The 27592-nt window shown below is 43.5% G+C and overlaps 1 protein-coding gene across 1 annotated transcript; it reads left to right on the top strand.

Annotated features, from left to right (window-relative positions):
- The first annotated feature begins 233 nt into the window (after nucleotides 1–233).
- On the top strand, nucleotides 234–27592 carry SAFB (scaffold attachment factor B). The gene is made up of 21 exons (XM_044417524.1): nucleotides 234–635; nucleotides 1959–2046; nucleotides 2874–2938; nucleotides 3039–3236; nucleotides 3730–3792; nucleotides 6161–6188; nucleotides 7043–7583; nucleotides 8036–8082; nucleotides 10706–10806; nucleotides 12671–12820; nucleotides 12920–12999; nucleotides 14208–14338; nucleotides 14460–14548; nucleotides 19389–19501; nucleotides 20395–20688; nucleotides 22381–22518; nucleotides 23604–23646; nucleotides 24622–24734; nucleotides 25656–25768; nucleotides 26105–26156; nucleotides 27207–27592. Exons 1-21 carry the CDS (start codon nucleotides 429–431, stop codon nucleotides 27319–27321), a joined length of 2769 nt encoding a protein of 922 aa, XP_044273459.1. The 5' UTR covers nucleotides 234–428; the 3' UTR covers nucleotides 27322–27592.

Genomic DNA, 27592 nt, shown 5'->3' with positions numbered 1-27592 from the left:
TTTGCGCGTGCTCGCGGCGATTCCCGCCTGGACCCAAATTTTCGTCGTCGCCTCTGCGCCTGCGCAGTGCTGCCTCGAGCCTCTGAGAGACATCACCGTCCCCCTTACGTGTACGCCCCGTGCTCCATCCCTGCCCACCAGCGCTAGTTATTCCGCGCGCAGTGCTGTCTCCAGCCCCGCGCCTCCGTCCTGCGCAGGCGCCGCCTTTCGGCTCGCCTCCCTTTTGTCGTTGCGGGCCCCCTGCCGCTCGCTCGCTGGCGGCGCGCATGCGCGGTGCGAGCGCTCTGCCCTCGGCAGTGCCTTGTCTATGGTGTCTGAGGCCTTTCCGCCATTTTGTCTGAGGGGACCCCCGAAAAGGATCCAGTTCCCCAAGGATCCGCTGCAGGAACGGGCCGACAAGGCCGTGGCGCCTCCGAAGACCCGTCGGGATGGCGACCACCGAAGCGGCGCAAGGGCTGCCCGGGCCCAGCGGGGAGGAGGCGGCGGTGGCTCCGTCGCCTTCCCTCAGCGGTGCGGCTGGGACGGCGACGCGGCGGCTGGGCGACCTGCGGGTGATCGACCTCCGCGCTGAGCTGAAGCGGCGCAACCTGGACAGCGGCGGCAACAAGAGCGTCCTCCTGGAGCGCCTCCGCAGCGTGAGCCTCGCCCTGCGGCCCCCCGCGTTCCCGCGGCTTGCGAGCGGCTTCGCCCCCCCCCCCCGCGCCGCGCACGGCAAGGCCGGGCCGTGCCGCCGCCCACGGCCATCGCGCTTCCTTGGCTCCGCCACTTCTTTCTCCGCCAACTCCCCCCCCCCTTCTTTATGTCCTCCCGCCACCTTCCATCTTTGGCCTCCGCTATTTCATCCTCACAACCCCCCTGCGACAGCTCCTCCTTCCTATTTCACCGCCAAAACAACCCTGCGAAGGAAGAGCAGCTTCTCTTATTCATCCACACAACAGTCCTGCGAGGGGGGGAGTTAAGCGGAGGACAGGCAGAAATAGAAAAGGACAGACGGCTCAGGGTAGGATGAGTCGGGTCAGGCGGAAGGGTGCTATTGATTGATCGAATTTCTAACCTACTCCTGGGTGGATTTCAGCAATGAAATACAAAATAGAATTCAGATTAAAGTAAAATATCAAACAAGCGTTAAAATAATTTGTTAGGGGAGAATTCACACAAGGAGCATGTAGGACAGAGAAAAGATAATGATGGAGGCATGGGGGAATATGGGGAAATGGGCAGTGGGGTGCACTGAAGTTGTATTTGAGAGTACAGAAGGGATGAGAAGCTGGGATAGAAAAGGGAGGCAAAGGGTATCCATGTGAGGAGAAGAGATAGTGAGTGGGGGGATTATGAAAAACTGGAAGATTAGATATTTGGGGGATATGGGGAAGTGCGGGTACTTGGGCCAGTTGAAGCAAAGTGTGCCTAGTCATTTTGCATCTTACCTCATGCGACATGAAGCAGTTCACAAGAAAAAAAATCTAGAAAATATGAACTTCCAAAAGAAGTCAGTCTGCACACATTGATGTGAAGAACAAAGAAAGTAGATGGGAAATGAAGATGAATGATGGGAAGACCCATAGGAGGGAATTGGGAAAATTGTGGGGTAGATGAAGCATGCCTGGGAGGGAGACAGGGAGGAGAAACTGGTGATGAGCTACTTGCAGGGATAAAGCAAAGGTAGGGAAAGAATAAAAGCTAAGTATTAGAGATTGGCGAGGCAGTAGGTAATAGGAAGACACAAGCAAGGATTAGGAGGGAAAAGGAGAGTTGAAATTCAAGGAGGCAAAGGAGGAGTGAAAATCTGGGACTGAGAGGCTGAATATGGCCCAAGGGAGTTAATCCCTTCTAAAATGCACATCAGAAGAGCTTGGCTTTCATGGACCAGGGTCTCTTTATAGTGCAAGAGTACAAGAAGCATCAAAGGTAAGGCACTTGCTCTTGCTAATATTCTCATGTTTGCTCCTTCCAAATAGGCCATTGAGGAAGAAGGAGGAAATCCTGATGAAATTCCAGTGGCTTCAGAAGTCACTAGCAAGAGGACTCCCAAAAGAACCGTGAAAGGTATAAATTGGCATGCATTTTGGGGTTGCTGCCAGGATTATTATCTTTTTTTTCTGGTTCACTCCTTTCATGTGGATGTAATTTCATGCTACCAAACTTGGTTTATAGAGCAATTCTAAAGTCCCAGAGAAAACAGACTAGGATATAACAGATGTACTTTTCCAGGGCTTTAGGCACAATTGTGCTCTCAGTAGAAAAATACTTCTGCAAACCTTAAGATTCATCGAAACATGCTATTCTTTCCTCTCAATTCTTGGTGTCCCCATTTTTGGCTGTTGGAAGGAGTAATGATAATCGTGTGTTTAAGTAATTTGGGGTATGTCATTTAAGTTGAAACCACATTTGTGTTGTTGAGGAATTTCTGAATTCACATTATATGCTTTGAGCCAGGAATGGTAATTTTAAAAAAATATTTGGAGCTGTTCTGTTCTCTAGTTAAAATCTAAGAAGCAAAAACTGACCATTCTTACCAACATAGTTACAGGTGTACAAAGATATGGTTTGTGCATGAAATGCACAAAATCCAACAGCTTAATATGAGTGGGTTTATTTTAACCTCATGTGGATCCTGCATCCCACCCCCACTCCCAGCAGTGAACCAAGCCTTTCACCACACAGTGATAAAAAATTATTAGGGTTCTCAAGGGCAAGATAACATAACATTTGGCTTTCTTTTCCGCTTATAAGGCAGCTAGGGGGCTATCCCTGCTTTTAAGCTTTAGGGTGTAACTTTATTCAAGGATGTATTCAAGAAGGACCCAAGTTGGAAAAAGAAATACATGAAAATAACCACCTGTTAGTTTTGAATCTGTACACTTGTTTTTTAGGGCGCAAACCTGAGGAAGAAGGAGGTGATGACAATGGATTGGAGGAAAACTCACGAGATGGACAGGTATGGGAGAATGGAATATATGATTTAACTTTTCTTTTAAACACAAGTTCCAAGTCACAGCAACAATAACCTGGTCTTACTTGCCTCATCCTTATTGCAGGAGGATATTGAAGCAAGTTCAGACAACTTGCAGGATATTGATATGATGGATATAAGCATTTTAGATGAAGCTGAAATAGATAACACTAGTGCTGTTGATTGTGGAGATGACTACAGTCCTGAGGACATCCTTGAGTCTGACAAAGAAAATATTGAAGCAGAAATGAAAGAGCTTCCAGAGCAATTGATGGAGAGTGAGGTAGGTAATTGGTAGTAACTTCTTTTTTTTTTTTTTTTTTACAATTTCTAGTTATGTATGGCATTTGGAGATTTGTAACCAAAGACTTGAGCTTGTTAAAAGTATTGTATGAAATTCAACCTTCTGCACATGTACATAACCATAACTCTTCCCTTGGAGTTTCCTGACTGAGAGTTCATATATTCCTCTTTTTAACTGCCAGCTGCACTATCCAGGCTAAGTGTATCAGCATGCTTTCACTGGCATATTCACTGCAGCAGTTGGAATGTTCATAAACATTCTTTAATGTCACACAAGTCAAGCCATTCATGCTAGCTCATCACAGTTAGTTGTTAACTGTTCTGTATAATACTGTGTGGTTGCTGTAGTGCCTTGCCAATTAGAATACTGTGCAGCAGGTGTGCACATTTTAGTCATGGTTATTTTCTTTTCTCAAGGGAATGCAGCAATAACAACTTTCTGCAATGAATGTGTATCTCTTTATTTTTCTTAGGAGAATGGTGAAGATTTTGATGACCAGCTTGATGCTGCTTCTCCTGATTTAGCAACTCTGAAGGTAATCTGGAGGTTTTCCTTCATGGGTTTGTTTAATATTCTAGAATACACATGGACAGATATTGCACTCATGTAAAATCATTTTGTGCTAGAACCTAAAGATCCAAAGAGCAGAATCAGCTGCAAAAGACATGTTATTTGCATTAGACATCTCTGAGCACATTCCAAGCTTAAGAACCAAAATGGAACTCAGTTCATAGCTCTCTTCTACAGAAGCCAGTGGCTCACTTGAATCTTTCCATGTTTCAGTAGGCTGATTTAAGTGGAATTAGCCATACTATTAAAACAACTAGGAGACAGACTCCCTTGCCAATTGACCTCTAATCTCCCAGAGAGCTAGACAGTCAGCTTGTTGCCTCTTTCCATTCCAGAGTCTTGAGCTGACAGTTGGGGTTTTTTGTTTTTTTGAACAGGTTCATACTTTCAACACAGGCACCAGTGAAAGGCTGAGTCCTACTCAAGCCAAGGCAAAAGGGACTCTCTTTCAGTGTGAATAGTAGTTTTATCAGGCAGCTCAGTGGGTCACTAAAATTTCTCTGGGTTTTGGCTCATGCCTGGTGAACATGTGTTATCTTTGCATAAACTTGAGGTTGGCAACCAAGGATAGTTCTTTTGCTTTCCATAGTTTTCACCAGTCTTTCAGTTGTACATCACTATTTTTGGCTCAAGCTGTTCCAGCTTTAAAAAGCAAAACTTAACCTTCCCATCAAACTGCTTCAGAGTGTGAGCAGTTCCCATCCCAAATTGCTCACTGTTCTGGAAGCATTGACTGTTAGGGCTGGAGGCTCCCTTCACTTGGTTCAGTCACCATCAGAGGCACATTTGGTCGGAATGCAAGAGAGGTTTGCTCAGTGGCTTCTCCCAGGAGGCCCTGAAACTCCCTACCAAAGGATGTTAAGCTGGCTTCATCCTTGATGTCCTTCTGCCAGCAGGCAAATAAGATTTTATTCAGCCTTCTAGCATTTAAGCTGACCTGTTTGTTGAAGCAGATTTTGGGGCAGATTAAAATTATTCAGGCATTTTTGGCTTTGTTGTGTTCTTGTGGAGATTTTGTTTTACTTGCACTTTATTATTAACCACCTTGAGTGGGATGGAAAGGCACAAAATGCATTTAATAAATACTTGAGAAGGGTTCCAGTTTTGTTGGAAGGGGGTAGGGCAGCACTCCTTCCAGCAGCTGGTGCATAGCATTTTTGAAACAGCCTGGCCAATAGGTTATTTGTCCCCTTAAAAGTTGGCCGCATACACACTCTTCAACTGATACTGCACATCCACATTCCATTGCTTGTGCTCTGATGCCAGGCACTGGAAGCTTTCATAGATGGAAGATATCATAACAGCTCCCAGCAATGATTAATTGCTGCAAGAAATACTGCAAACTGCTCTTGCAAGTGTCTTGATATGGGCACTTTGAAACCTCTGTTTCTGTAGTTGTAGTCAAGAGTGATTTTTTTCTGCACCAAGGAAAGCTGGATTTTGCCACCTGTACCAGTTACAAGAATGTTCTCCCCCCACCCCACAATTGATAATGGCAAATGTTAAGATGCAAAGAGAATAAATATTTTTATAGAGTGAGAAGTACTACTGGAAATCTTATTTAGAGATTGAGCAGTCCCTTCCTGCTTCAAAATATATAGTATCTTCATCCCCGCAGCAATCCTGTTATTGTTTGTATAATTGCTTATAGCTAGGGCTGGAAAAATCCTAGGTGTGTACAAACTAGATGGTATATCTTAGAAATCCAAGAGTTATGTTAAGCCTTACTGTCCTGCTTCACGGAAGTTCTCCCCTGCTGCATTTTTTGCAACCAAGCATTTCCAGCAGGTAGACATTCAGGGTTTGTTAAATATTTCCAGCAAAGGAGAGTGCGCCACCTCCTGGGCAGACTTTTCTGCTGTTGAACGGCTCTTTTTATCAATAAGTTTTTCCTAATGTTTAGTCATCCTCTGCTTCCCTGAAAGTTCTAGCCTTCTCGGCCCTTGGTACTGGAATTTGCTTTCTTATTGGAGATAACAGTTTTAATAAAGCTTTTTAGCTTCTATACTCTTACTGTAACAAAGCCTGAAATAATTGCACATTCTTCCTTTGTTTACCACTCCCTCTACTTTTCTTCCGTTCCTCTGTTGCTTTTACTGTATTGAATTTTAAATTATAATTTCCTTAAGCAGGACGTTTCCTCTTGTACTCTGTAAAATTCTGTATCCATTGGTGGCTTGTGTAACTAACCTGGGGTAAGTCCCATTGAACTCTGTATGTCTTTTCAGTGAACTTGCAAAAGATTGCACAGTTAAAATAGTTGTAACTACATCATATTTTCTTTGATCCATTTAACCTTTCTCTGCTCCCTCCCCTTCCCGTTTTTTCTACAGGACTTGGAAGAGCAACATACAGAGCCAGGTATTTTTCAATTCCTTTCTTCTAGCCAATTTTTTTATTGAGGTGGAGGGAAAGGCCCAGGACTTAAACTTGCTAAACATCTTACTTAATTGCATAGTGCTTAATCCAAATCATTCCAAAGTGATGCCACTTAGCAAGTGCTTTTTCTAGACCTGTTTTTTTTAATAAGAACTTCTGTTTAGCTTCATGAATACACTAGAAGATGTTAATGTCAAGTTTGAAAGCAAAAGATTTCTACCCATAGACGTGTGGCATAGAACATATTGTAATATATGATTGCGTGGTCAGGTAGAATAGCGAAGCCAGCTTAAAAAGTTATCATAGGGAAGTGCAAAGTTATATGTGAGTTTACGGCATAACAGAAGAAGGAAGACGAGGTTCCACGTGGAAATTCCATAAGATACTATTTACTTTCTTGGACTTTCAATGTTCACAAGTCATCAGAAGATGTTCCAGTTTTCATGTTGGACCACTCTGCTTTAAACAAAAACAAAAGAGAAAATGAAATTCAAAGTTTGAAATGGAATTTTGTGTTCTTTGATTCATTCCGTTTAAGCCTCTTGGAATTTGGAAGAATGAACCTCTTGAAGACCTGTCAAGAACAAGCCAGAAGGTTTTCATTAAAGTAATAGGGTCATTTTTTTCCCTACATAACTTATGATCTTGATTTAGTAAACCATGTCTAGATAGCTGTAGGCATTTGAATGTGATGTACCCAAGGGTTTTCCAATCTCTGTGTAGCCTTAGCCGTTCTCTCAGTGTTAGTCTGGCAGCCATGCCTGTCCCGCATTTGTCTTTGCTATGTTTCCCTGGTGATTAAACCTTGTGCCATTCTATTCCTGTTAAATCCATAGAAAATGAGAAAATGCTCGACATTTTGGGTGACACTTGTAAATCTGAGCCCCTTAAAGAAGACGCTTCTGAAGCGGAGCAGGCGCAGGAAGCGAATAACCCGTTTCCGGGCAAACAGGCAGCCGAGGAAGAGGAAGAAAAAGAAGAAGAAGACACGCTTGTCACCACTGCTCAGCCGGATGAAGACCTGTTAGAAATGGACAGCCAGTCAGGCCAGGTTTTGGCCAAGCACGAGGAGGAGGAGGAAGCAAAGCACTTAGTGGTAGAAAAAGGGGAGCCAAGCGAACAGACAGTTGAGGAAACCAAGCTGGACTCTGATTCTTTAGCGGTAGAGAACAGGAGTGGTGGAGGAGGAGGTGGAGGTGAGAGTAGCAGAGCAGCCCAAACTCTGGAAGCCAGTAGTGAGGAAACTGCGGAGACGGACACAGGTCCCCAAGTGGTTAGCCAAGATGCGGAGAAGATGGAAGCGAAGGCTAATTGTGAGGAAGAGTCCTCTGCCACTAGAGAGTCCTCTGCCAAAGAGGGCGGTGATCAGAACACGAGGTTTGTTTTTTCTCCGTTTTAGACCAGATGCTGTCTTAAAAAAATAATCTCATTGGTCTTTAAGAGATTGAGATCGGGTCAGTGTATTTCTTCAAATTGGCCTGCAAGACTTGAATTTGTTACCTTTCTCTAAAAGCCATCTTCTAGGTTTTGTTTTCTTCCTTCCTTGCACACTTTTTAAAGAACAGTGTTTGATTTCTTCTTTGCAACCTTCATGGGTTGTTTTTCTTAAATCTTCATTTTGTAAATTGTCTGTAAGATGTTTGGTCTCAGAGGTTGACCCATGCTTGTTGCTTATTTTAATAAGAAATTATTTTTTTAATTTTTATTGTTTTTCTTTTTACAACTTAAGTCGGGTAGGTATTGGAATCTAGTGTATTTTATACATTTAACACCAGTTTGCTTTTTCTTTTCTGATTACTTTTTCTTTCTTTTTTCTTTTCTGCCTTTAGTTCTGAAGAGACCAAAGATGGCAAATCGGCTTCAAAAGAGGAGAAAGGTATATATTCTAAAGTATTTATATATGTGCTTATAGAGGAAAATGACCTATCCATGATGACATACATATTTATTTGTACTATTTCCTCTTTCTGCTTAACAATAAAAGTGACTGATCGGAGGAAAAATTGTAATGCTTAGCTGGGTGCCCCCCAGTAACATGAATGCCGGTAGATGTACAGTGCCTGGATAGTGTTTAAACTGGGAAAGTATGTAGTCTCCACTTCCCATTCCCAGATGACTGAAGATACTATTTTTCTTCTAAAGGCTGGCAGCAAACCAAACGTATAATCTGATGATCTGATTTTAAAGAATTGCTCCAGCACTTGGTATACTGTGCCTTACCTGTTGGTGCTCCATAAAATGCTTCAGTTATTTTGAGATACCACTTTGCTGGCTTACGAACATGTTGTGGTAAAGTTGCTTACATATTTAGCAGAAGCAGCCTCCAATCGTCTTCTTTCCAACAAAGAAACAGACTTTCTTGTCTTAACTCTTGATTATCTACCAAAGTTACAGGTGGCTTTGAGAAAGACTACAGACGTAATTCCTGAGTGTTGCCTGCTTCCTGCTCTTAGTCACCAAATTGAGAAGCAAATCAAATAATGCCCTGGCTAGGAATGATTAGGATTTGCCTCAACTGTCTACCCTTTGACAGTTGAATGTATGCCAGTTGGAATCCTCAGAGGAGGCTTCTTGTTACTGTTTAGTTGCAAAGTTGTGCCTGGCTCTCTCTGACCCAATGAACAACATTCCTCCAGGTTTCCTGTCCTCCACCATCCCCTGGAGTACACCCAAGCCCACACCCACCTCTCCAGTGACCCCATCCAGCCACCTCAACCTCTGCCATCACTTGGAGTTTGCTATAATTTACTTACCTGCCCTCCAGTAATGCCACTTTAATCAGAAGGTGGTGGTCCAGCAGTCCTTGGCCAAAGGCAGCACAACCTGAGCCTTGTGTTCCTTGCTTTGCCTTGAAGGCTGTTAGGAGAAGACTGTTGGGAAGACCTGACAGTCTCTTACCAATCCAGGAAAATATTTTTTTTGTTATGGATTGGGTCATGCTATTCTCTTTAAAAGCCCAATTGCAACTTGGGATCCCTCCATAATTATCGGAGGGTATCATATAGCTTCATTTTAAATGTGGCCAAAAAAGCAAACCTGTTGTCAGCTCCTACAAGTCCAGTTTGTGAGTGTAAGTAAGGATCTAAGGTTGGTGGTCCTGAGCAATTGAAGCACATGAAAGCAACCCCAGCCAGTAATTACTGATGCTCTTGTTCGGCACTTACGACACATGTGGTCAAAAGCTGTCTATGACAGGCGGAATTTCTTAAAAGTCCTTCCAAAGAATGTCTTAAAATGCTATTGAAATATACATATACTTGTATATATACAAGTATATATAAGTTGTTAGATACTTGCTAACGTGTGGCACAGCATTGTTCGGTGTCTGTATAGCTTGTGCTTACTAAAAGACAGCAGAAATTGTTTGCTTGGTGTGGTCATCCCTTCCTCAAACTTGGAACTTCAGTACAAATTTGCTGTTTACTGTGCTGTTTTCTCAGAAGCAAAATTTGTATTTTTAAATACCTGCCAAAGGCATTCAGAATCAGTACAACTGCACAAATTGAAACAGGTTTGTAGCCTCGCATAAAATTTTCTGTAAACAGGTCAGCCTTGCCTTTTTGACTTAAAGAAAGGAGAACTGTCCATCTCTGGGTGTTCATTCTGTATCTTCACAGGCTGAAGTTCTACAACTGTGAAGTATCCAAATGTCTGAAGAGGAGATCAGATAAGGCCCTAAACAATGATAACAAAACATAGCACATCCAATAATTTCAGACCTAAGAAGGACTCCTAAGGAGTCCTTGCTAAACTGCATTGAAAGGTGCACTCTGTGTGGACTTAGCTCAGCTGGCTCCCATTTCCAGTGTAATGACATTCAGCACAGATGATCCGGAGGCTTCAGCCTCAAGTGCTGTGCAGGCTTCCTCCAGAATTCCTATTCCCAGTGCTGTTCTGCACCTGTGATTTCCCAAGCTGTCATTCCAGCAAGCGAAGCAGACTCTCTAGATGTCTTGGTCTGCAGCTCCCATCAGTCTACACCATTGGCTGTGCTGGCAAGGGACAATGAGAGTTGTAGGCCAGTACATCTGGAGGACTACAAATTGGCTGCTCCTGGTCTGCAGTGTGAGATATGGTCCTGCAAACTCAATAAGCCCAGACAATCAAAGGAGAGAGATGGGACACTTGGGACCCCATATGGAATTGGCATGAGGACCTTTAAATTAAGATGTTCACACATGTTGCCGCAAACATCCAAACTCCTGTGAGTGAGCATCATTATTATTCATGATGTGCCAGTAGCATTTTGCAAATACCCGGAAACTTACAGTCAGCCTTCACTGCTGAGTCTAAATGAGACTTCTGGCATTCACCAGCAGGTGTCTGGCCTGAAGGTATGCATGCTAGTGAAGACTGACTTGGGATCTGGAATTATTGCCAGTACCTTGGGTATCCCCTGAAAAGTGTGCACTTTTCCTGGCGCTGATCATCTTAGGTGGTGTGGTGGGTGGCTTTCTAGTACTGCGGCTTCATAACATTCCCTTCCTATTCCTAACCAGGTCGCAATAGTGCCAGTTCTGGTCGAAACTTCTGGGTGAGTGGCCTTGCTTCCACCACCAGAGCAACGGACCTGAAGAACCTCTTTAGCAAATATGGAAAGGTAAGGCTGCATTGATAAGCTGTATGATAGAGAAATGGGGGTGACCCTTGTCCAAGGAGCAGTGGTCCTAGCCCCAGAACTGCAGTGCTTCTGTGCAGGTTTTCTAGCCAGCGATGCCATCCTGCAGGATAAGCCATTCTTCTCTGTCTACCCCTCTGACACCCTGCTTTCTTGTTTTCTTTTCCAGTAAAGATTCTGTGACTGTTTTCTAAATTCTGCTTTGTGCTTTTGCAAACAGCAGGATTTTTTTTATTTTTTATTTATATCCTGCCTTTTCCTACAAAGGGCTCAAGGCAGCTTACATCATTCTCCTCTATTTTATCCCCACAACAACAACCCTGTGAGGTAGGTTGGGCTGAGAGTCTATGACTGGCCCAAAGTCACCCAGTTGGCTCCATGGTTGAGTGGGGACTAGAACCCAGGTTGTCTGAGTCCCAGTCCCATGCTCTTAACCACTACACCACACTGGCTTCCTTGTTTCTATCACCTTCTCTTTTTCTTAGCCACCCCAATCTTGACTCTCTCCATCTGCACCTGCCACTCAGATTTGCTGTCACCCAAGAGAGGCTGTGGAAAATTTTGACTTGGAATGAAATTGAACAGCTGTAACAACAAGTTATTTTGTTGGGTGCCACAGGATGTACTAAAACACATTGTCCTGGAATATGCAGTTGCAGAGGGTTTGCTGTTGAGTCTCTGGCTGTGTACGAAGCACCACACTTTCCTCTTCACTGTGTGTGAAACAGTCATGATAATTTGTTCTTGGAAGTACGTCAGCTGGGAGCCACAAAACTGGATGTGTTGAAACATTTCAGGAAATGTATGTGGCAAAGCCATTCTTGTTCTCTAGTTAGTATGAGAAGGCATCCTCAGAATCCAACCAGTTAACCAGGAAAGGTAGGGATCATGAGGCAGAGCGCTCTCACAGCCTTAACATGCCATGCTCCTCTCTGGTTCATCTCTGCCTTTTACATAGCTTAGAACTTTTCTGACTTCCTGTTATTTCTTCTCCCATTCATCTCTTTATCCTAGCTTTCATGGTTTTTGACTTTGTTTTTCCTCACAGCTATTCTTTGGACTCCTGTTTTGCCTTCTTACTGGAACTTATCTCTCTCTTTTTAACATCGCCATTATTTTTCTCTCACTGTGTGGGCAGTCTTTCTTTCCCCCATTCTGTTATCCTTTGAGCCCAGGGGGCAAATGATGTAGCCCATACCTATGAAACAGAAAGGGAAAAGGCAGCGCTTCTGCACATTCGCGTGCTCTGATGGTTCAGACCTGCAATCAGAGGCACAAAGGTACAGTCCTGGCACTTGGTAGGCCAAGGCACAGCAGACTCCCTTCTGTGCCCACAACCGGCCGCCAAGAATGCAGAAAAGTAGCAAGGCAGAAACAGACAATCATGCTATTTGCTCCGTTTGGAAATAGGTTTGCAGGGAATAAATGCAGACAACAATTTCTTTGCGCCCTTCCAGTGCATAGAAAGGAGATAATGTGTTAGATCTCACTTTCTGGTCATGTTACATGCAATATTTATAAAACTCTCTGAGTTGGATTGTTGTGACCGTGCCACTAAAATAGCCACATCAGCCTGTTGACTGCAGACCTCACTACTACCCAGAATGAGATGGAGCGTGGGGATCTGTAAAATCTCCCCCATGCAGAGACACACTTTTGATTTCCCAAATGCCAGGGGTAGACAAGAGGGGCTGTTTGCCTTCTGTGCCCCAGAGTTGCTTAGGCTTAGGGTTAGTTAAAAGCAAGATGCTGTGACAGGAGGACTTTTTGATTTCATCTGGCATGGATTTGTACGTTAACGTGTTTCCACAAAATACTTAAATGTTATGTGCTTCCTTTTCTCAAGGTGGTTGGTGCAAAAGTGGTGACCAATGCACGCAGTCCAGGTGCCCGATGTTATGGTTTCGTGACAATGTCTGCAGCTGAAGAAGCCACAAAATGTATTACCCATTGCCATAAAACAGAGTTGCATGGGAAGATAATATCTGTGGAAAGAGTTAAGTAATGTTTCTGATCCTTGCTATCCAGCCCTGACTCCCCTTTCTTCAAACCAAAATGAAACCCTTTTAACTTCATTTTTTCCTGATGATTTCAGGCGAAAAACGAACCTGCCACAAAGAAGCTTTTGGATAAAAAAGACAGTGAGGTAAAGAATGAAGCTTCAGCCAGTGAAAGGTAACCAAAATCAGGATTACTTTCTTTTTTTAAGCCTTTTAGTTGCAAAGCAACAAAATGCAAATTTACTTTAAATCTAAAGTAATTTAAAATTGAAGCACACACTCCTTGCTACAGGGCTCTTGATAGATGTATAACATGGATGAATAACAAAATAAGGGTCCTAGTTCCAATGTTACGCTAAGCTAGAGAATCCAAGCTGATGAAGATTGAACTAGTATGTTGGGAGAATATGGCATAAACATCCCCACTTGACTTCTCTTTCTGGGAGGAGCAGCTAAAAAACAGGTTTCTGGTTTCTTTAGATATGGGATGATTAATAAACTTTGGTGGCTTCTGGGTGGCTTTGCACCAACAACAAACAACCACCCCTGCTGGGTTTGTCCATCATGACAGACCGACCACGCTGCTGCAGGTAGTTATGCGGTCAGGCACACCAAGACACACACTCTTCTCCCATGGTTTATTGGGAAGTCTGAACTAGAATTTCTGACATTTCTCTCATATCCAACCCCAGCAAACAAGCAACAACAAACCATAGATCACAACTCTGACTTGCTTACAGGGAAATAACCCAGGCCTTCCTGGTTACGTCTCACAATAAACCAGTGATGGAGGATTTATAATCCATCTAGCCTGTCTTGCTTAGAGCAATCAGATGGCATGCACCACCATGCTGCTTGATCCTGACATGGTCCTGAGGAAAAGATTCAGTCATTGGTACATTCTGGAAAGACTACTTCAGTGGATGTCTGAATGCAGAGCTCTGTGGCCCTCCCTGCATGCTTTGCGAGAGGACCTGATGCAATCTCTGGGGCTTGCACTGTGCAGCGCTCTGCCTCCCCAAGACTACCATGTTGGAGGGAAGTGGTCTACCCCAAGCTCCTCCTTGCAGAGGTGTATTTTTATTGGTGCAGAAAGAGGCTGATGTGAAGTGGTCGTTCACGTTTGTCTGCATTCTGAGGATGGTGCTCTGGGTGAATCTTCCTTCAGTATTGCAATCGCAGACATCCCAGTATTTCCATTTCTACCAAATGGACCCCTTCTTTGTACCTGCAGGAGCAGTGCTGTTTGGCGACATTCGATTGCTAATCTGTTTGCCCTGGGGAGTCTTTTAAAAGTATTCACAAACATGCAATAATATTGCAGCGGCTCAATTAAGAGATTTGCATTCATTTTCTTCCATGGTGAATTCAACCATTTTGCAGGTCTTCTAGCATAAAAAAGCTCGAGAAGACTGACCCAAAAGATGATGCTAAGAAAGCAGAAGAAAAGGATGAAAAGGGGAAAGAGGAGCTGCGATCTGGTTCGGCAGATCAGTCCAAGACTTCAAAATCAGGTAATTTGCTATGCTGTTTCGTGGGGGTGGTGGGGATAGCATACATGGCAAACTGCTGTGACCACTGGGAAACCTCATTTTGTGTTGCCCATCTTACACCCCCTTCCTTTGCTTTGTGTAGGAAGCAAAGGAACAGAAAGGACTGTGATCATGGATAAATCCAAAGGTGAACCAGTTATTAGCGTGAAGACAAGCAGATCAAAAGAGAGAGTGAGTAAAATGGTGACTTTCCTTAACCATAATGAGTGGTTTTTAAATTGTTGGAGGGGTATTGTATTTTCAAACTGAAGGTCTTCAGACATCCAACTCCAGTACAGAAGCTTTGGGGCTTCAGGGTGATCAAAAAGATAGATCCTGGAGTGGAGCATAAGCTATAGAAAGAGTGGGTTTCTTTTCCCTCTGTTGGCTTATTCCATAATTATCTGGTCCAGGAAGGAATCTCAGCATGGCAGTGGACTCACGCTGCCTTAGCCGCCCACAAAGCCTCTCGTCTTTATATCTTGGAGAAACTGCTTGCTGCTAGGGCTTAAGTGTGAAAAGGGAAAGCACAGAATGATCATCCACGGCAGCACATTCCCTGCAGAGAAAGACAAGGCCTGTTTGGGGCTGCTTGATCGAATGCAGGAGGCCTCCTAAGATCAAGTAGCAGGGAACACAAGTACGTAGGAGAATGCCGTTGCCACCCTCATCTCCTCTTGTCATCCTCTTAAGAAACAACTCATTGGTCCTGGTGGGAGCAGCATGCTGGACCTGCTTCAGTTTGGCTCAGCACAGCTCTAGCTTAGTAACAGGAGCTGAAGATGGAGGGAACAGAACTGAAACTGGCACAATCACACACTGTGTGAGAGGAGTGGGGCTGGGGGGGAGGATTTTTCTTCCTCTTTTTTTTTTATTAAGTTTTATTATTATTTCTACAAACTAAAAAAAACCTAAAAACATCACTCTTCAAAGACATCAGACATACTGGGTCAGCCCCCCATTATTATTTTTATAACAATCCATAGGCATATTCAGATCCACGCATAGTCCCATTTGTTCAGCCAATAATAAAAAGAGTTCCAAGTTTGATAGAAATATGTATCCTCTTTCTCCTTCAGAGACAATGTCAGCACAATCCAAGTCCATTTCAGCACAATCCAAGATCTTCAGTGGGTGGTTCTTCACTCCTCCAGTGTTGGGCAAATACAATCCTTGCCACAGTAATTACATGTAGAATCAAATACGTTGCTTGTTTGTCAACATCATCAGAAACATCATCAGACACAATGCCTAATAAAAAGACTACAGGTTTAACTATTAAAGGTTTTTGTAACATTTCCTCAAGCCATTTATGTATTTTAGCCCAATATTTTTTTGCCTTACCACAAGTCGACCAAATACAATAAAAAGTACCAGGTTTATGTTTGCATTTCCAACATCCATTTGACATATTTGGAAACATTTTTGCTAATCTATTTGGCGATAAGTGCCATCTATAAAACATTTTATAAAGATTTTCTTTATATGAGGTTGCTGAGGTTATTTTTTCTTTCCCACAACTTTTGCCATTTCTTTAACTCAATATTATATCCAAAATTTTGTGCCCATGTTATAGTTTCCTTAAGTTGTTCATCTTCCATTCTCATATCCAAAAGAAAATTATATAGTCTTTTAATCATTTTTTCATCTGATTTTTTTATTTTATTTATTTATTTATTAAAACATTTTTATGCCGCCCCATTCGTCGAAGCCTCACTTTAAATGATTTTAAAATCATTTGATCAAATGTTGTTAAATCCTTATAAAAACCACACATTTTGTAATCTTTATCTCAATTGTATTTGAACCTTGTGCCACCAAGAGATATCAATACCCTGCTCTTGTAATTCTTGATTCAGTTTCAGTCTTCCATCATTCAAAATATCATCATATCTCACAATCCTATCAAAATTCAATGCATTTGCATATACAAGAGCTTCCATAGGAGAAAGCCATCTTGGCAACTTAGTATACAGCTTTGTCTTTAATTTTTCCCACACTGACAATGACTTTCTGATATAATGATTTAAGAAACAACCATGTGTCTTACACTTCTCATACCACATATAATAAGCATGCCAACCCATTTGTAGATCATGCCCTTCAAGATAAAGGATTCTCTTATTTCTTAAGGTTATCCATTCTTTTAACCACATTAGGACAGAAGCTTGATAATACAACATCCAGTCAGGAAAGCCAAAGCCCCCATTCCCTTTGGCCTCTTGCAGCATTTTTAATTTAATCCTTGGTTTCTTCTTGTGGCATACAAATCTCAAAGTTTGGGTGTTTAGATCATCAAAAAAATTTTTATCAATTTTTATTGGAATTGTTTGGAATAAAAATAAGAACTTTGGTAATATATTCATTTATTCATTCATTTTTAACTTGCTATTCTTCCAAACAACGATAATTGTAAATTAGCTCACTTTTCCATCACTCTTAATTAAGAGCCCATCACTCTTAATTTCCTTAAATAGTTTAACATAATTGTCTTCTTTCAATGTACATTTAGCTGTAAGAAAAATTCCCAAATATTTAACCTTTGTAACAATTTGAAGATCTACTTGTTCAATCAAGATCATTTTCTGCTTCAGTGTAAGATTTTTCACTAGCAATTTTGTCTTTTCTCTTTTTATCCCGGTAACTTCACCATAATCATCTGTCTTTTTTAAAAGTTTAAATATATATTTATCTATTTATATTTAGCCTTCACGCTTCTACCTTTTCTCTTTTCTTTTGGTTCTGATAGCTGTTCTTCTTGTTGGTCTGTAGTTGCTGTTTTTTCTTCTTCAGGGTGATAGGTTGTTACAGCCATTGCCTCAGCATTTTCCCCTCCTTTTTGTTCAGTCGATTCTTCATCTTCAAATGAGCTTCTAAATTTTTCATAAAAATCTTGGGCCTTGAAAATTGAATCCAGTCTGTATCTTGTACAGTTCCAAGTGAGAAATATCCCTTCTGGTGTTATCCATCTAAACATAATTCCTTTCTTTATCAGCTTCGAAGTGAGAAATTGGTACTTCTTCCGTCCTTCTCTAATCCTCCATGGTATTTGTTTCAGAACAGTCACCTCATGTTGATCATTAAATCTTAATGATTTATCATGTACGACCCTCAGAACGTTATCTCTTACAGATCTTGCAAATTTAACATGAACTGCCCTCGGTAGTTTGTGTCTTCTAACATAGCTTGAGTTAACTCTTTAAACCAGGTCGATCTCTTTATCCATCTCTTCATTTTCCAAATCAAGAGCGTCTGCTAGCATAGTATTCATTAATTCCCTTAGATTTTCATTTTTTGTCTCTGGTATATTCTGAAATCTTAGATAGTTAGATGCCTTCTCCATCTGCAGTACAGCAACTGAATCCCATAATGACTTACTTGTTTGTGTTAATTGTTGTATCTCTATCTTTTCAGTTTTCTTGTCAGTATCAGCAGTTTTCTTTTCCACTTGTATTTTTGGTTCGTTTTGTTTAGTTTTAAGTCGGATCTGCAAGTTGATTACGTATATCCACAACATGACTATCCAATTTGTCCAATTTGTCCATTCCTTCCCTTTGTTCCGAAGCCATATTCCTTTGTTCCGATGTCAATTTTTGTATAGCATTTTGCATAGACTCTTGAGATGTTTGCATAGATGTTAGAGATGCTTGTATTGCCAAAAGTGTCATTTGTAGGTCTTTTTGGAATTTTTCCAAATCCACAGTTTTTGATTGGTGTGTTGGACTTTGCGAGGCAGACACAGGTGCCAAAGATGATGGATGAGTTTTTTTCATGGTGACAATGAAGGGTTTAATTGAAAGAGTTTTTTTTAAAGTTACCCGTTGTGTTACTAAATGGCCACGAGATGGCAACAAAAAATTGCCCAGAAAGAGAGAGAGAAAAAGGGTTTTTTTTGGCACACAATGTATCTGTTGAAGGTAAAATGGCCACCCGGTGGCAGCAGCAAAAAGATATTTGGTAGTATAAGGAAGACAGAAAGATCTTCAACTTCGTACAGGAACTAACAAGATCAAATCGCCATGTCGTCTCCGAAAGAGGCATACAAAAACAAAACAGAAAGAAGACTTTTTCTACCAATTAATATACAGTAAGCTCTAGTTTAATTCTTCAGCCCTTGGGGAGATTAAAGTATCTCTCCTTTTCCAGGTCTCTAATTTCCCGAGTCTCACTTAATCTCCCCTAGATTTGTTGCCACTTGAACTCCACCGGGGGGGGGGGTCCCCCTCTGTCTAAAGGGCCTTTCTTTTTTTATTCAGCTTGATAGTATTTTCACAGGTTCTTTCATGAGCAGTAATTTAAGAGTTTGATTGCTCACCCAGCAGGTTCCTTGTCCACTTTTAAGCTTCTTTTTTCTTCGCTACTAAACCAGCACCAGCAACTTGCAAAGGGGAAATGCACCCCTGTCTCTCCATTCACTGAGAATTTCCCCAAGTTTCTCCCAATGGATCGGGGACCACCACCCCCACCAGCCAGAAGTGTGCTCGGGCTTCTAATCCCTGCCCCGACAGGGCTTGGATGGGCCTCCCAGGGCCCTCTGTAGAACGGATTTCAGCATGAAGTACGGATTCCCCGTTCTCCACAGCTGTCTCGTCGTGACATCAACCGGAAGTCCAATTTTTCTTCCTCTTCTTAATTCCAGAAATTGTGGTCTTTCAAGGATATTGATTGGCTGGGAGTCTGATCTAGCCGGAGTATATTCTTGTGAAAAGCCTGATCCTGTATGGTTTAGTTCATGTAGTACATTGCACTTTACATTTTTTTGGTGGATGTAGGTAGAATTACAAGCTCCTTCCCCATATTTTTTGAATGAAGTCTGTTTCTTAGCATTGGCTCAGGATTTTTCAGGATCCTTGGGTGTGTGCTGGTTGGGAAGCGAGTAGTGATGTGTAGGGACGAAACTCTTGCAGCTATAAACTTTCAAAAGACAAATTTGGTGGGAATCTGAATTAAATGGATGTGTTCCATTTCCAAAACAAGATATCCTTGAATTACAACTACCCGTAACTTGTACAACTTTTAACATTCAATGCAGAGCATCAAGAGCCAGGATCGCAAATCAGAGAGCCGAGAAAAGAGCAGAGAGAGGCAAGGGTCTGTGCCCTTCAACAAGATCAGAGTGAGGCGAGTGACTGCAGAACAACGCCGGTAAGATCCAGATGCAAAAGCAAAGGCTCCTCTCTTGTCAGTAAAACTTGCTTGCCCATCTTCATCTTCAGTTGTAAATGCTGTACCCACGTCATAGGGAACCTGTTTTTAATCCTGTGGTTTGTGAGCCGCCCAGAGGTGCTGTGGCACAATTGGGTGGCATACAAATGTTTTAAATATATAAATAAATTGGACACTGGATGCCATGTGCTCCTGGTCCCAACAGGCCAGCCATGCCTTCCTGCAGAATATGAGTAAAAGATGGACTAGCTTTAAAAAAACAAGTCAAAGCATCGGGTAGGCTGGAATTTCAGCAGGCTGCTCAGCAGGCTGTTCAGGTGCTATGTTGCTCTTTCACAGTCTGCCACATTACAGTAATGTAAAGTTGGCATGAAAAATGGGAAGTCTTATTTTAAACAATTTAATATTCAGGAAAATAGAAGTCTTAAAAAAGTATTACTGTTTGTACTTCAGTGTTAAGCTACGGTGTTATTTATGTTTGATAAATTATATCAGTTTGTTAGCAAATATCAGTGAAGAACTGATTAACTGTGGATAGAAGAGTGAGAAATCTTTGCTTTTTCATGAACTTACTAGATGTTGAAGTTACATGCTATATTTCTGTGCTATCCCTTCGTATTCTTTTTCTCATTTTTTTCTTTCTCTTTATTTGTACCTTATCAAATAAAATTTAAAAAGCAGCTGGCTGAGTTGGTGAAGCAGGGCATGGGTGTTTTGGCCCTCCTTGGCCTGCCTGCTTACTTGCCTGAAGGGAATTGCATGTGCTCCGCTGCATGGGATTTCTGCTTACCAGTGGTGATCAGGCTGGTAGTGTAAGTATCAGAATAATTTGCAGCATTGTCTTTTGATATTTCTACCTCTTCTTCTGATAGCGCCCGGGATCATCGGGAAAGGCAGCAGCGCTTGCAAGCCCTCTGGGAGCAAGAGGAGAGGGAGCGGCTGGCAATCACCCGAGAGAAGCTGGAGATAGAGAGGGCACGCCTCGAGCGGGAGCGGATGGAGCGGGAGCGGCTGGAGAGAGAGAGGATGCACATCGAGCATGAGAGGAGGCGGGAGCAGGAGCGCATCCAGCGGGAGCGGGAGGAGCTGCGGCGGCAGCATGAGCAGCTGCGTTATGAGCAGGAGAGGCGTGTGGCTGTGAGGAGGCCTTACGACGTGGATAGGAGGTGCAAATGAGTGAACATCCATGTTCGCATGCGCAGGCTTGGGGTATCTTCAGCAGGGCCTTTCCTGCACTTTTCCCACAGGAATCTGTTCACTGAAAGCTCCGTCTTGTGGGGAAGTTATGTGCAAGTGAGCTTACCACAGTAGGTTGTGTGGGTTCATACCTCCGTTGTACTGGCTGGAGCCTTGTGGGTGTCCCCTCTTTCTCTGGCATTAACACATAGAAAGGTGCTTTGTATCAGGACGGAAAGGTGGTTGGCCTCACCCAGCATGTTACCTCCACCAGGCATCACTACCTTGGTGCTTTCCAGATGGGGCAAACTGCACGTCACATCTTGCCCAGCCAGCACACCAGGGACCAGCTGACTTACAGTAGTGGGGGTCCTGGTCCAACTCTAGGCACCAGGTTTGAGAAGGTTGGTCTTTTCTGGCCTGGTAGCCAGTTATTCTCCAGAGTGGCAGGTGCCAGCAAGTATGCCCCTTTCTCAACCTTGAGCCCCCAGGTGGTGTTGGATAATAACTTCTGTACTTCCTGCCCACTATCCATGCTGTCTGGGGTTGATGGGATGGCTGTCCATAGTTAGGAAAGGCTGTTTCCATTGGAGGTGGAAGAAATAGAATCTTCTGCCGACAAAGCATATGGGCAGAAGATTCTTCCCAACCTTATCTAGATGGAAGGGTAAGTCAGTGAGTCACAGTAATGTGATGGAACGTTATAGTTATTAGGTGGTATGTCTGAATGACAGATGTTCAGGATAGCCATCATGCCCTGTCTGCATGGTTTCCAGAGCCACTTGGCTAGCTGCTGTGGAAAACAGAATGCTAGGCTTGCTGGACCAGCTTGATCTAAAGCCACAACATGGTTCTAATTGAATTTCAGAGTTCTTTGCTCCAATTTCCAGAGAAGGAACATAGTCTGGGGTGCCAACCCCACACATACATTCATAAGAGAAATGGCTCAAGGAACTGCAGTAGCCACCCTGACTTAATCTTTTCTCAGGAAGATTGCAGACTGTTTATCAAGCTGTTAGCATATGCTTTAATACTGTCACTTGTTAAGTGCTCTTTCTCATGCTACCCAAATGATGGCTGTTGTCCTCTCTCACACCATGACTTTGGGCCAGTACTTACTCTTGGCCAAACCTAACTCACAAGGTTGTTATTAACATTTAGAGGAGGAGACCATTGAAATTTTTCTTGGGTCCCTTGCAAGAGGAAGAGGATTATGTTTATAATTGCAGTATAAACGTAATCAAAAACTGTCCCTTTACTGGAAATGACAGCTTCCAGAAAAGAGATTTTTAAAAAATTAACAGCTTGTAACTTGACATTGCATAGACTTGTTAAATTGCGGAATAATGAATTAATACATGATTAAGTGTTCATTGGTATGCATGCTGGGAATTCTAGGCTTTTTCTGTCTAAATACACATAGCATTGTGCTTTAAAGTATTCAGTCACTCTTAGATTCTAGCATTCATCTAGCTGGAAGTGCTGGGTGGGAGAGGTAGGGAGTATTCTGTAGTAGTTGCTATCTTCTTTTCCGATTCCTCTAATTTTTTTCCCCCAAATAATTTTGTGGTCTGTTGAATCTTTTTCTCTCCCGGAATCTCATCTTGCTTGGGTGCACCAGCAACAAATGGCATCGGGGGAAGAAATCTGTCCTGATTTCTTCATCTGCATTTGCCTTGCAGGAGGGATGACCCCTACTGGCCAGAAGCAAAACGAATGGCCCTGGATGACCGTCATCGCTCAGATTTTTCCCGCCAGGATCGGTTCCATGACTTCGATCACAGGGATCGTGGACGGTACCAAGACTATTCTTTGGACAGGTCAGCTGTGTAGTTTGCTGTGTTCTCCCTCATGCTGTGGGGATTTTACTTAGAGGACTTATGTTCCATCGTTCAACAAAAACATTTTCAGAACAGTGGCGAAGGATACACTTGGGTTCCTGCATTATTTCTTGTCCAAACCAACACTTGCAGGAAGGGTGTCTTGGATGGAGAAAGGGTAGAGGGGAATATCGTCACCCTCCTGTTAGGGAGGGGTGCTGTTTAAAAAGCTGCTGGGTTTCCTTGTAGTGAGGCTTTGTTCCTTACCAACACAGTTGCTATTTTCATGTTGTTGGGGCAGAATAGGACAGGTCTGCTTCTTTCTGGCCAGGACTAGACTTACCCGCATGCTTCAGGCTGTGTCAGAGCAGTACATGCTACAGTTATGTGCCTTTTGTCTGCTGCTGTGTCTGTTCCTTCCCTCTGGATGGGAGAGCTCTTTCAACAGCTGCTAGGGAGCAGCAGAGAGGCAGAAGGATGGTTTCTGCTGACCCACCCCCACACCCAGCTGCTGCTGCCACTGCCACCACCCACACATCCAGAATGTGTCAGAAGAGGTTCTGTGTGGGCATGACTGCTGGCTCAAGTGTGATGTGTCTTGTCACGTCGCCTGTTCTCTTCCCCCTCACCACAGTTTGATATGCTCTGAGTGTGTAAAGGGTGGGGTGGGATGCTTGTCAGCCCTCCTTCTCTCTCTGGTGTGCAAACATTCACAAGTTTCTGTGGAATTTAATTAGCTCTCAGAAATGCACCTAGATACAAAGGAAAGCATGCATATAAATGTCATTGTCCATTCAGTGTTGCAGTGGGGCAGGGCTGAAAAACCTGTGACCTTGCAGATCATATTGCACTGCAGCTCCCACAATCCCCAGCAATTGTCCGTGGTGGTTTGGAGTGATGAAGTGCTAATCCAACATCTGGAGGGTCTTGGGTGTCCTGAGAGTGAGTGAGGCATGCATCTGTTCTGTTCCAAGAGTTGGTGATACTCATAGAAAGAGATTGTTTGCATTCGTTTGCCTTCCTGCATATGTACCAGCAAAATTGCCAGCATGAGGATCTGACTGTGATTGTATTACTTTTCCCAGGAGAGAAGGGTCACGTGGAATGATGGGAGACAGAGATGGACAGGTAAATTGGTTTTTTGTGGATTGGGTGCTATTAAAATGCTTAAGGCTAATGACATTTGCTTTTTGGAAGACTCTGTAAGACACACTTCTTATTAACAGACAGGCCTGTTTTGTAACTAAGGTCAAGCTTGATTTTCAGTAGTGGTAAGGGTTGTGAATAAACTTGATAGCTGCTCCTTTGCAGAGGTCAGGTGCTGAGCTTGCTCAAGGTAACACACATTTTGCATCAAGGTTTACATCCTGCCTTTATTCCTCTTGTGAGGAGCCTAAGGTGGGCATACTCTTCTATTCCAGTTTATGTCAGTGGCGTACCACCCAGCATTATTTGAGAAAGTTTTCTGATAATACTCGTATGCATGCTCAGCACTGAGCTATAACCAAAATCAGCATTGTACCAGAAAGACAGGAAAAAATAACAGTATTAGCCAGCATATAAAAGCACAGCAGGCTCAACTGCAAAATTGCACAAGTCAGTACCAGCCAGCACCTGAGAGTATTCAGTATATTGGCAAATCCTGAAAGAGTAGAGTTGGAAGGGGCCTTTAAAGCCAGTGAGTCCAGCCAGTGGGGCTTTTCTGGAGAGGCCATTCCATGGCATCAGCATCACCACTGGAAAGACCCTGCTCTTGGATTTTTTACTGTCAGCAGCACCCAGAGTAGATTCCTCCATATTGAACTGCAGCTTACCTTTCAAGGCAAAGGTGGCCTTCAAGTTCCCAGACCCCCCAGCCATTCTTATTTTCCACCTCTGTAATAGTAGCCAAGGACTGGTAAGATCTCTCACAGCTTTGATGCTTTTCTCTTCGGGTGATGAGGACCTTGCAGGAATGGGCCTACCTCTGTACAGCCTCTCCAGAGAAGGAAATGAGAGCAGCTCTCTGTCACTTAATGCTCTGAGTCCGCTGTGCAAACCTCTGTGCACACCTTATCTGGTGGATAACCATTGCATAAATGTCATTCTTGTCTCCTTGTTCAGCATTACACTGATGAAAGACATGGAGGTCCGGATCGCCATTCAAGGGATGGCTGGGGAAACTATGGTTCTGATCGACGCATGAGCGAGGGTCGAGGGATGCCCCCACCGTCCCGGTAAGTCAGCCCATTGTGGTGCTTAAGTCTCTTACCTAAATAGGTCTGAAAAAGATTGGGGCAGGTCGTGTGCAAAGGCTGCCTGTATTGAACCACCAAAATAAATTAGAACATGAGCACAAACATGATGCTACTAAAAAAAAAATACACTCGTGCTATACCCAGTTTAAAAATGCTGTGCTTTTTTCATGTGGCAGCTTCTTAAATGTCTTGTCAAAGGTGCAGTGGAGCAGGCTGGGCTGAGTGTGGAACTACTCCCAGGTGTGGTGATGGTGGTTGGCACAATATCTGGGACTTTGCCAAGACATGATGGGATGCATTTTAAAAAGGGTTTCTTTAAACGTGCACAATTTCCTGTGGTACCTTTTTAGTCTTGATCGTCTTTTATTCTGGTTCATCAAACCAGTCCAATGGGGAAAAAAATTTTCTCCATACTCTTCAGCTGAAAATGCTCCTAGAATACCTGATGCAGGTCATAAACAAGGAGGTCCTTAGGCTTTCAGTATAAATGGCATGGCAGAAACGGAGTGGAGTGGGAAGCCAGCTGAGCATCCATTCTTAAATAGTTAAAATTATTGTAATGACCTGGTGAGACAATCAATTTGGGGAAAGGGGCCTCAGCAGTCTTGCTGCCGAGTAGATGAGTGTGTGTCTGCGTCCCATCCACCCCCACCCACTTCCATGCTGCAGCTAATGGACTAACTGCTCACAGCTCACGCGCTCTCCCTCCCTCCCTCCCTCCCTCTGTGTGCACGTGCGTGTGCACGCAATTACATTTTTTTGAAATATAGCTGGGGGAACTGGAAAGTAGAAACATCACGTGCTCCCGGTGACAAGATATTCTACAATATGTATGTGCTTTTGTGGGGATTCTCTCTACAGGGAGGGAAAGGCTGTGCTTATAGATCATTTCTTTTGCAGTGATGGGCGTGACTGGGCAGATCACACCAGAAAATTTGAAGGCCATCCAGATCGCTCCTGGCAAGGCAACAGCGATGGGGAAGCCATGGGGCGGGACCATGAGCGGTGGCGAGGTAAGATTTTCTAGTCCAGCACTCACCCTTCTCCTTGTCTCCATTTCTGGAGGAGGCTTATCCATATTTCATTTTTATCGTGTTCCATAACCAGAGCTCCCTGGGTAGTTCACGGCTTCTGTTTATATAAGCCAGTCCCTGGGTCCTTGTTCGAAAGGGGGGGGTGCCTCCCTGCACCTTTTAGGGCCAAATGTGTTGGTTCACAGTCCCCTGTTTCTGGAGCCAAATTGCTCGTCCATTTTACTTCAGGGGATATGAAGAACAGTGAGCCCTGCCTTTAAAACAACTGGGATTTGTAACAGGAGCATGTCCTTAAAACTCTTCCATTCTTTCCAGGTGGGACCCGAGGGAGACGCGGCCACATAATGCAGCGAGGTGGAATGTCTGGGTATGACGCAGCCTTGCCTTCTGCATTCAGAATAACACCAGCTGTTCCTTGTTCCGCATCAGATGCCGTTGCTCCAGTGCCCTTCCTCCTCCACTCGGGAAAACACTGTCTGCATACAAGGAGTTCTTTACTTCTTTTTACTTGTGTTACCTAAGTCCTCCTTCACAGGCCCCAGTGAGGCCTAGGGCAGTGTTAGATGTAGGAAACTCCCTGTGTGACCTTGTGTCCTGGTCGAATGTTAACCAGATGGAAGTTTCTTGTCCCTTGTTCCCAGGGAGGTAGGCCATGGAACCAGGATGGGCCAAGTTGTCTACACTCCAATTATCATTCCTTTTTAAACCCCACACTTTTAAGAGCAAAAAACCATGCCCTGTTCCATAGTGATCATTAGTCTCTGCTAGTAAAAGCTTTCTTTTAATTGCTTTTGACCTGTGGCAGGAGAATAATGTACAATTTGAAAGCTTGCTTTGGGCCGCTTTTACTTTTGAACTTGCGATGAAAAAAACAAGGTAGGAAAAATTCAGAATGTTACCCAGTTTGCCTCCAGCTGTGTGCTGGGATGGTTAGAGTGTTGGAGCAAGACTGTGGAGACCTGGACCCAAGCTGAAATCCTCACTTGGGCATAGAGCTCACTGGGTGACTTTGGCCTGTCGCAGACTCTCCGGCCAACACACCTCACAGGGTTGAGAGAATACAGGGAGGAGGGGGAGGGGCTCCTTGGAGGAAAAGGGGAGTGCAAAAACCAGTCCAGAGGTGGGGGGAGCAGAGCAGAGGGAGTGTAGCTCTGTGGAGCTTCACAGTTGCCCATACCTGTGAGCCTGTTCCGAAAATGTAGATTCTGAGCCAGGGAGCAGCACGTGTTTTGCCCTGGCTTACATCCTGGCCTGAATTGCTGCCCTTTCTTTCTGCAGTGCCTTCCTTTAGTGCCCAGTTCAACCCCTTCCAGAGAAAGCCCCCAGCTCCAGGACCTGTTGCAGCTTTGACCCCTGGACGGTTATAATGTCAAGACAGGTTCGCTCACAGATTTCTTTCTTTGTGGTCTGTTTGCAGGAGGGGAGGATTCATGCAGAGTGGTCCTCAGGGCCAGGCCTCACATGGAGAAGGCTTCTCTGGACAAGACAGGGGAAGCAGGCCCAGTGATCCTCGGTTTAGCCGCCGCTATTGAATGTTTTAGCATTTTTTAACTGTACAAATGGCAACAGATGCGGGAAGAAAAACATCACACTACTGACCGACTGTGACTTTTCAAGTTAACCTTCGTTGTTTTACTTCCTAGCATAATGTGTGAAGCCATTCAGTTTTTTGTAATGTGTTTCTGTCATGTGCTACCCCTACATGCGCGTGCACACACTCATCCTTCACCCCCATTTAAAATAAAACATGTTTCTTTTATGAGGCATTCCATTTTCTATAAATAAACAGTTTACAATTACCTA

The sequence above is a fragment of the Varanus komodoensis genome, unplaced genomic scaffold (assembly GCF_004798865.1).
Source record: "Varanus komodoensis strain SLA01 unplaced genomic scaffold, ASM479886v1 scaffold89, whole genome shotgun sequence".
Taxonomy (NCBI): Eukaryota; Metazoa; Chordata; class Lepidosauria; order Squamata; family Varanidae; genus Varanus; species Varanus komodoensis.
Note: the sequence above shows the minus strand (reverse complement) of the source record. Positions and strands in the feature narration are given on the sequence as shown.

What these genes read in the sequence shown, in the direction of transcription:
- SAFB (XM_044417524.1), top strand. Translation starts at nt 429, where the DNA reads ATGGCGACCACCGAAGCGGCGCAAGGGCTGCCCGGGCCCAGCGGGGAG. An exon ending in GGCGGTGATCAGAACACGAG is followed by an intron (nt 7,584 to 8,035) that starts GTTTGTTTTTTC and finishes TTCTGCCTTTAG; the next exon opens with TTCTGAAGAGACCAAAGATG. An exon ending in GGGATGCCCCCACCGTCCCG is followed by an intron (nt 24,735 to 25,655) that starts GTAAGTCAGCCC and finishes TTTCTTTTGCAG; the next exon opens with TGATGGGCGTGACTGGGCAG.